Source organism: Cryptomeria japonica, chromosome 9 (genome assembly GCF_030272615.1).
Source record: "Cryptomeria japonica chromosome 9, Sugi_1.0, whole genome shotgun sequence".
Taxonomy (NCBI): Eukaryota; Viridiplantae; Streptophyta; class Pinopsida; order Cupressales; family Cupressaceae; genus Cryptomeria; species Cryptomeria japonica.
The window spans coordinates 155082049-155092491 of record NC_081413.1 but is presented as its reverse complement, the minus strand read 5'-3'; the positions used below and the strand labels follow the sequence as shown (position 1 = coordinate 155092491).

Here is a 10443-nt window from a genome sequence, read left to right as displayed (position 1 = left end):
TACAGTTGGTATCTCAAAAGATTTTTCATTGTTATCAGTTGTCGGTTGCTCAATAGATACATTATGTACACCAGTGCTATCAGCTTTTCCTATATCTGTTGTCTATTCAGTTTGTTGCTCACTCCCAATTTCAATGTCTCCAACTGTATCTTCAACATTTGTCTCGGCTGTTGTGTCTTCTACCAGTGGCTCAGTTGCCACATCTCTTTTCTCACTTGTTTCCTTATCAACCACAATGTTGACTTCCTGTGTGTCGATATTCATTGTGTACAACACCTCAGAATCAGGATTTGTGTCCTCGTGTGTTGTCTTCATACTCTCTGTTGCCAGTTGATTTTTAGTAGTGTCTTCCGGTGGAGTATCTAAAGGCGGTGGGGGTAAGTTGCCTGTTATCTTTATACTAGGAGGTCCACCAACCTTGCCTTTTCCTTTGTCCCTATCCTTTTGATATACCTTGAAGGTTTTAGGTTTTTGATACTCTTCCTGTTTCTCCTTTTCTACCAGGAATATATGCCATGCATCTGTTGTTTCCTCTATTATCTGATTCACTCTTCTTACCATCAGTGCTACATGTCGGTGGGTAGTTGAGAAACTGACCAGTTAGCTTCAGAGATTAATTGATCTATCTCATTAGGTGAGTTAACATGGTGCACTGCAAGTAGTTTTTCAATCTTTATTTTCTTGTCAAGCTCAATAATAGCTACTCTTCTAGCTTCTAGTCTGTTACACAGATCTGTCGGTATTTCATCAACAACTTGCATCAAAAATTTCTTGAAAATATCTAAGTGTAGTATTACACTGTTCTCTACTCTTTCTTTATCATTAGCGAATAGTGTGTTATACAGTTTGTTGATATTCTTCAACTTGACATCCTTAGTAATTTCATTTAGTAATTTATCAATAGGAGCTATAGATTGTTTTGACTTCTTCTTAGGAGTCAACTTCTTTTTCTTTGGAGTTAATTTCCTTGTTGGGGGCCTTACTGCCTGTTGCTTCTGTCTTTTTGGTGTAGGAGAAGGTGCCGGTGAAGGTTTTCTTTTCCTCTCAACTCTCTTGAATACTGTAGGTATGTCACTTTCTGAAGAAGTTCCAATCGGTGAAAGGTGTGTTTCAGGTTGAAGTGCTTCCAACTCACTTTCAATTGTACCAGTTTGCTTTGGCACATCTTCTTTAATTGCTTTTGCCTATCGGGTTCCTTTTCTAACAGTTGCTTCAACCCTTTTAACTCTTTTCTTTGATTGAATTTGACTTTCTATAGTTTCAGCATTACCAAATACTTCTTCTCCAGGTTCCTTAGGAGCTTCTAGGAGGACTTTTGCATAGGTTTCTATTATGTTGTCATCAGTCTCATACCCCATTTCAGTAACCCAGATGGTACTAGGAACAACTACCTCCATCCAAATTTCATCTTTCTTTATTACAAAACATATTTCCTTTTGGTACTTATCCACAATAGCTTGTGATAACCTTACTCTTGTTTTCATTCGAGCTTTTAGTGCTTGAAAGTTCTCATTTATGTTTTTCTCTCTGTTCTCTCCCATATTGTTTAGCAATTCTGATAGTTGTTTTTCTACCGGTATATCAAATCCAAAATCTTTGGTGCCAATACCGGGTACTTGTTTGGTTATATATAGCATCAAACAAACAAGTAGGTTTCCAAATTTGAAGTTCCTTTCTTTTCCCTTTTGATCTTTGCTAGATTGTCTATTAGTTTATCTTCAAGCCATTCACATATGTCTATCCTTGCATTATCATTTATCATATCATAGGCACTCTTAATACATAGGCTAGAAACTGAGTTTAACCTATTTGCATGTGTAGTCTTGTAACCTAAGATCATATTGATAAATCTGATATTTGTATCCTTTACATCGTTTACCCTTAGTGATCTCTTATCAAATGGTGCACTGGTTAGTTTTGTCACTAAATCATTTGAGACCTTCTTAGTTTTGTCAGGTCTGTTGCCGGTGGAGGGTAACCCTGTCACAACCTTTACTGCTTCTTTTGTGATTTTATGAACTGAGTCCAACCAGAAAAATTCACCATGTATTCTGCTTAATACTATCCTTATGATATCCTTGGGGAAATTTGGGATACTGAGAATTTCAGTGAAACCTAGGGTTTCTATTATCTTATGTTCAGGTTTGACATTTCTTGATTCATCACAAATCACAGCTTCATACATATTCTTAATTTCCTCATCACCTAGTTCATCAATATGACAGTGTATATACATTCTAGGGTCTTTAACATATACTACCCCTTTAGGTATTTGAGAAAATGCACCTAAGCTATCATCTTTCTTTGCAATTTCAGGAACTAGCTGGAATACGGGTCTAGGGCATTTAATAACTTCAACAACAGTAGGGTTTGCAATAAATTCAGGAGTAGATGAAGATGCCATAGCTATAAATACCTTAATCTGCCTTAGGGATGGACGATTTGATAGATTGCTTCACTTCTTTGCTTGGAATGCCTTTTCTTGGGATTTTTGCGCTCTCGAAGATTTGAATGCTCGGTGAAATGAAAATGGAGCCAAAACACTTGTTTTATAATGTTATTTTCTTCACCTACCATATTTAATGATTGCCGATTAAGTCACAACTTAACTTATCTGTCGGTAAAGAAGTAATCTCAACTTCTCACTATCAACCGAGGGAATAATAGCATTTTTTTTCATTTAGTTGCTAAACCCCCAAAGGAATTTTCTTCAATTAGATGAAGAGTCTCCTACCAGTGGAGTGTTACTCTGTTCTGACTTTCTGATCCATTGTTTTGAGAATTCTTGTTTTACCTCTTCAACCTTTTCTTTATCTTTCAAAATAGTACCATTATTATTTGCCGGTGGTGCCTTACTTCTACAAAATTTTGCAATATGTCCAATCTTGTTACAAGCGTAACATGTCACATTATTTTTCTAAATAGCTTTCCCATATCCTATGCCGGTTTGTGTTCTGCATTGATTAGATAACTGTCCAAATCTCCCACAAACATAACATCTTAAATTCATTCTGCAATTCTTTGAATTACGACCAACTTTGTTGCATTTAGAACATTGACCGGTGGGTGTATTGGTGATCTGATAATTTCTAGATCTACATTGATTTTCTCTATGACCATACTTGTTACAGTTAAAGCATTTGCCATTAAATTTATAAGCATTTGGTTGTCTTACCAGTTTGCTACGATCATGTGTGTTTGGAGTACCGGAGCTTTCACCAACTTCAAAGCCAAGGCCATTAGTGTCACCATTAGGTTTCTGATTCTTTAGCATGTCACCAAGTTCTTCTGAGCTTTTCTTGAATTTTTCCTTGTGCTAATTTGTAGTAGCCAGTTCTCTTTCCAAGATTCCTTTCTGTCTCATAAGTTCATTTGACTCATTTTGTGTATGCATCATATCTGTCTTCAACATATCATTTTCATAACTAAGTCTTGTGTTTTCATTTGCAGCATCATTCAGTCTTCTAGTCAGATCTTCTTCATTTTTCTTCCTATCTTCAATTTCTTTGCAAAATCTCATAGTCATATCCTGCATTTCATTCTTTGTAGTACTGCTTTCTTGTCTCAGTTTGTTTACCAGATCATTAAGAGTTTCCTTTTCATCATTCTCATTTTGCATCTTTTCACAAAGTTCTCTTCTCTTATTTCTTGCAATGGTAAGATTTTCTTGAAGTGCTTGAATAATATCCTGAGCAACTTTTAGATCATCTTCAAGTTTGATATTTTTCAGTTTTTCTGCATCATAGTCTGAAAGAGTTGTTTCCAATTGTTTCTTCAAGTTTTCCATCTCTACTGGTTTCAAGATCTTCCTCAAGCTATTAGGCTTCTGAAAATAGAGGACCAAGTTCTGATACCAATTGTTAGGATTCCCAAAGATACTGAGAGGGGTGGGTGAATCAGTATCTAACCGGTTATTGAATTTACTAAATTTAAAACATGTAAAGCTTATCAATACTGTATACCGGTAAACCAAGAATAATGTAGTAAACAAGAATAACAATGACGACATGAAAAGCACACCATAATACAGTAGTTTAACGAGGAAACCCGGTGTGGGAAAAACCTCGGTGGGATTTGTGACCCACAATATTCGCTTACTAGCCAATAAGTGAATATTATTCTTACAATAGGGGCCTGCACATGCAGGAAGGCCAAGTGCCTAGAGCTCACTGCTCAATTACAAAATAAGAAGTCACACTGACTTACAAAATGGATTATACAAATCCAATGTCTTGTACTGCTTCAAATTAGCATCTGCTATGCTAGATCCAGTACCGGTTTCAACTTTGCTTCATACATAAACTCTTAACCTATAATTCACATATTAGGTCTGTCTTCTTTCACCTATATTCTTATTACAAAATGTTCTACAATGATCTCATACATATATGAGTCATATTACAACTCGTCATGTCGGCTTACAATGATTTTTCAATTAATTACAAAATACATTATAAACAAAATTCCTGTTGGCTAGGGTGCCGGTATCCTTCCTTTGTCTACCGATGTTATGTGTGCCGGTGTAGAGTTTGTTGTTGCCGGTGCCGGTATATTGTCTTGTCGGTATTATATGATTGCAGGGTTGCCATCAATGACAAAACCTTCAATCACCTACAATTTCTCATTGGAGTGTGCATTTGCCAACAGAACAAACCCTGATTATATTCACATAGTTCTAAAGTATTAATGTTTCCATAATAATCCCTTTGTGCATCTTTGCAGTTTAAAGCATTTTTCCCTTTGAGGGATATTCTGGTACTGTAGAGCCCTTATAGCATTTAGATTTCTAATCTTTGATCTATAATGAACATGTTGAGGTTATTTGAAAATTTGATAATTGAATTGATATGGTGTGAGTGGAATTAGAATATGTTAATTACCTTTTTGATGTCTCCTCTTGTGTAGGTTTTGATTGTTTTCTTGATCTTTTTCTAGTTTCTATTATGTTGTTGTAAGACAACCACACATTTTCAAATGAATAAAAAAGTTGAATGTACTAATTCATTATTTTCATATTTGGAAGAGTTCTTACATATAATCATTGCTTTAAGCCATAAGTCACCAAAGCCCATTAACAGACACTACACAAAAGTAAATAACCAAACTAATATATAATGCCACATTTTGGCACTCTAAGCCAAAAGCGCCTAACCTCACTAAAGAAGACTCCACACATAAACAAGTGATTGAGACAAAATAAAGAGTCTCCAAGTCCAAAGTGTTAACAAACTTGGATATTAAAAGTATTTAAAGGAAAATTAGTCTAGCTTTAGAGTGGGAGCGAAGCTGCATGTTGAATTCAATCTCATTTTTCTTCTTCTTTTTGAACCACTATCCATTTTTCACTTGGGGTTCCATCTTTGAGGCACTCCTTGTGCTTTTGTGAGAATCCATCTACCACCCTTGAAACCTCCTCCCTTTCACTCAAAAGCACCATTCTTGAGCTCTCGATCTACTCATCCAATATTTTGTTTCGAACCACTACTGACTTGCCACTATCACTTCCTACAAAGATACATATTGAGAGAAGCCAACCTACTGCCATTACTATTGGATGTTTTGGGATCCACCTCAATGGTTTCACCATCCTTAGCTGACTCATTCTTTTCCACTGAGCAATCATGTGCGGAGACTTCTTTCCACCATGTGGCCTAGTTATTGTATCTCAATTTGTCACATTGGGCGGCAACATGTCCGATGTTGAAGCATCTATGACATCGAAAGGGAATACCTTTGTAGTCTACAGTTTGGGTCCAATGTCCATTTTTTGTATTGAGTGATATCTCAATAGAGAGATATTTAGTGATGTAAACATCCACCAAAATACGGGGATATGTTGTGTGAAAAAAATTGAGGATCCCTCATCAACCCATGAAAACTTCCCAAGTGAATTTCCAATTTCTTCAAAGCAGGAGTCAAACCAAAATTGAAGAGACACTTGCACCTACACAACTCTTTCTATTTAAGCAACTCACTCATAAGCAACTCATAACTCACTAATCCATAAAGGTTTGGAAGCCTTACCCAAATCAAAACTATGGAGAAGGATTCCAAGATTGGATTGAAAGCAGGGTGCCAAGGTTTTAACATTAACAGATGTTCCTCACAATCCCACTAGTAGTCATACAAGATGGAGCGATGATCCTCCAAATGATCAAACACCACAATAAAGAACCATGTGCATAAGGGTAGATTTGCAAATCACCTTCCATAATGGAATTCCACGTTTTAGAAATCCACTTGTGCAGTTCTGCTAGACACATCCAGAACTGACAAAATCACCCAATTAGAACGTGTTTTGCAAAAAAATCAATGTTCTCATCTACCTTGTGTAGAATATCCTCCTCAAAATAAATTTGAAGAGGGGTTTTGGTAGGTTGGAGAAATGCAAGTGTCATATGGCGTAGGGGATTCATCATTGAGGTTTTTCCATCTCCCATCTCATGGGCCCTCAAATCCAACCATGTCAACCCAGTCTTTTGCTTTTGCATCTTGGTATCTGCACACCATTGGGATTCGCCTTGCCCAAATTTAAAGCCCTAAACGAGCAAGTCCTAGCACTAGTTGTAGTTTGAGAAAGCTTCAAAGCATTTCAAATTTTATGAGTCCCAGGAGCTAGTGAACCAAGGGCAAGAAGCTAGGGAGTGCATTATTGCCAAACATTAGGTCGCTTGGGAGAATCATAGAAAGCCCTAATTTCAAGTGGATGTTGCAATGACATCACAAAATACACTAATATCCCTAATAGTTATCCTTAAACAATCATTATTTATTACATTTATTATCACGCATATTCTCATATATCTATTATCATCTCAACAATGACACTTTAATGTTTCAGTCAATCTTAAATTGACTTAATAAATTCATTGTAATTGTTATTACATTTGAACTAATTGAAACTATAATTACTTATTTCGAATCCATTAATTTATCTTTAAAATCTCTATATTTATTTTTATGTAAATATTTTAAATTTAATAATGGAAAAATTTCAATTAATTTATATATAATAAATATTATAAAATACAAAATAATACAAACTACGTAATCATAACAACCCTCCTACCATAAAGCCACAGCTAACTTCAAAATAAAGCTGTCTAAATAAATACAGAACTGAAAAAGCAACACATATTTCGATGAGAGGAGCCTCTAACGAACTAACTTTTATCCTCTCATAAACGGAGATGCGGTTTTCTTTGGAAAGCATAAAATTCGCCCCGTAATGCTGCCAAATGTGTTGCTCCATCCTTTGTAAAGTGCGGCTGCTGAATCAGTTTGCTTAGAGTCTTAAGCCTTTGGCAGTGCCATGATTTCTGAAACGAACAGATCGAAATTTTTATAAGAAGATCCACCTTCACCCACCGCCGTTTTCGCAGCAGCCTTCAATTCTTTCATCCTTTTCCGCAACTCTTTACCCTTCTCTTTGATCATCAAAGTCCGTACAATTCTTTTCACGTCATCTCTGGTCACCAACCAATCCTGCTCAATTCTCTGGGGCGCTTCCACAGCTACCCCGATCTCATCTACCACCAGCTTGGAGTTGAAATGCTGCTCCGCGTAAAGCGGCCAGGCGATGAGTGGAACTCCCATGGCGGTGGATTCCAAAACCGCATTCCAACCGCAGTGAGAAATAAAGCCGCCGGTGGCAGGGTGGGCCAGAATACCCAACTGCGGAGCCCACCCGAGGACAAAGAACCCCTGGTCTTTGGCCGCCATGCGACCGTGCAACCCCACTGGGAGAAAGTCTAACGGGGAAGTTAAGGAATTCTGAGCTGCGTCAGAGGGCGTGCGCAGAACCCACACAAACTTCACCCCGCTCGCCTCCAACCCAAGCGCAAGCTCCTCCACCTGCGCCGTCGAGATGGAATTCTCGCTGCCGAAGGAAATATAAAGCACACATTCCTCCGCCTGCGCGTCAAGCCACTGCATACATTTGTCTCCGTCCGTACTGATCCCCAATTCCACCGCAGGGGCGATTTTTTTGCATTGAACGTCCCTGTACTCGAACGCCTCGGGCGGAAGCAAAGGCCCGATTGTTCTGAGAGTCCCGTTGACGCTCTCATAATGGTCCACAAACTCCCCTTCGAGCTCGTAAAACGTGTTGACGATGGTCCTCCAGCTCTGCCTATTCGCGGGCCTCACCCGCAGCCAGTACTGGTGTGTTCCGTTCTCGGGCGTGGCCTCAGGCAGCTCGGGCAAGAGCTGAAGGCGGGTCAGCCTCACTTCCCTCGGCAAGCCCGGGACCAAGTACAGCCCCGACGCCGTCCGCGGGAGGTTCCGTGGCAGAATCTCCCACACAATCTGATGCACGGACTCCGCGAAACAGCCCGATGTCTCGAAGCTCACTCTGGGTACACCATACTTTTTAGCTACAGCGGAGGCCCAGCCCAGGAGAAAATCTGCAATGAGGCAGAGAGGAGCGGGGAGTGGGCTTATTTCTCGGGCTAAAAAGCGGCCAAGAAAGCGGTCGAAGTGGGGCTCAAGCCTCTCGTCGGCGTCGAGCAAGGGCGGCAGCTTGTGCCACTGTACACTGTTGCTGTTCACTTTGCCCAGCGTTAAGTGGTCGTGGGGAATCTCCATTTCCAGCAGGTGGATATCCAGCCCGGCCTCACGGGCTGCCTCCGCTTTGCTGCGCAGTGAAGGGATGTGATGAAAGGTGGTGACAAAACTGATGGTTAATCCCCTGGCGACCAGTTTCTTAGCGAGCTGCATGAAGGGGATGAGATGACCGTGCCCCAACGACGAGAGCATCATCACATGCGCACCCATCTCTTCTAGGTGTTCTTCCTCTTGTTTTTTCGCTTCCTCTGTTGGGAATTATAATCTGCAGAGTCTTGCTGACGCCCGTATTACCTCACTCTGACGCAACTACATATTTTCTCGTGGCCCTGAAATTTCGACCACGCGTTTTTTCTTGGGACTAAACTATTGAAAAGATTGTATGGCTTGTCTTATCAAGTTCAGAAAATTAACGTATGACCTCACCTGTCACGGCATCACATTGGAGTTGGACCCACATAAAACAGATAGTCTTGTCTTCTCTTATGAATTACACTGCTCCCGTGGATTTAATACTTGACAAAGAAATAAGTTAGCGTTTTTTATTTATCATCCTATGGGTTTGGATTGCAGGGATGGTCTTAATGCGCAAGCTTTCCCGAATAAGGACGAACAGCGAATTTGTTCATGACAAAATGGGACCCGCAAATTTTGGAACTGCATTTTATAAAAATATGATAGTAATAAAAGAGGTGTTTTTTTTGTTTTTAGTACATGTGGGAGTCACAATGACCGAGTCTTTTGATGATAACGATTAGGATTGGGTTGGGAAGAGGTTTAACAGTTGTTTGGTGATGTGTGATCATGTTTGGTTTTTATTTATTATTTATAGTTAGGTATGAGTAGGCATTGTGTTTCTTTTAAAAAATAGGTAGAAAATGTTTATTATTATAAGTTATATTAAAGAAAAAAGTAATCATGTTGTGGCATATAAAGTAACAATCAATACTTGTCTTGATGCACATGTTTTACAATTTTTGTGGGGTGTTTTTGAACAACTTGGTGAACACACCATTGGTGCAATTATATTGTTGATGCTCAAACCCTCACATACTAGCTTTAAGCTCTTAACTATCCCATAGAGCCATGCTGAAATTAGAAAAAAAAATGACTTATTGTTTAGGATCTTGAGGCACACAAAGTTAGTGTGCATGACTACTACGTGCTATCCCACAATATTTGTGAGTTTATATTTTTGAGGCTCCAATTTTGTACTTTTAGATTTTTCTATTTACAAAGATTTATTTTTTGGATTTCTCACGTGTTAAAAATTTGTCTACCCTTAATCTTTGTAAGCACTAAAAAAATTTAGAGTATCACATGTTCATGTTGCATGGTTGTATCCAATGCTCACCACATGTTTTAATTTACACTAATCTATTAGCTCCACTTTGGAATTAACAAATAAGTTAAAACTAAATACTTGAGTCTACTTGCTTTGTAAATGAAAAGTTCACATTGTTAAAAGAGGGAATTGTTTTTCTTCAAACATAAACAAGTATAAAACAACTCACAACACAATGATTTTATCTTACAAAAACCTTGATGTGGAGAAAAAATAGTTTTGGTAGTGGCAATGTGCTTTGCTAGCCCCTTTATTACTTTGCAAACAGGGGAACCCACAATAGTGAGTCCCACTTGTGGGACATTACTTTTTTTATAGTGTCGGGTGCTAAAAACACTAAAACACCTTTAATTGAAGGTAAGTGGAATAAGCACCTTCAAACAAAATGTCACCTTCATTTGACAGTGTTTTTTTTAATATTGTTTATAAAAAGTTAAACATTGCCTTCGTTTGAAGGTTACTTTCAAACAAAGGTCTTATTTTAATGATAAAAGTAAATAGCAACGAGAAGGCCTTTTGAATGTGAAATAAAA

The 10443-nt window shown here is 38.4% G+C and overlaps 1 protein-coding gene across 1 annotated transcript; it reads right to left on the bottom strand.

The window, feature by feature from the left end:
- Positions 1-7293: 7293 nt before the first annotated feature.
- On the bottom strand, positions 7294-8775 carry LOC131059653 (anthocyanin 3'-O-beta-glucosyltransferase). Its single transcript, XM_057992669.2, has one exon. It carries the CDS (start codon positions 8773-8775, stop codon positions 7294-7296), a length of 1482 nt encoding a protein of 493 aa, XP_057848652.2.
- Between the last annotated feature and the right edge of the window lie 1668 nt (positions 8776-10443).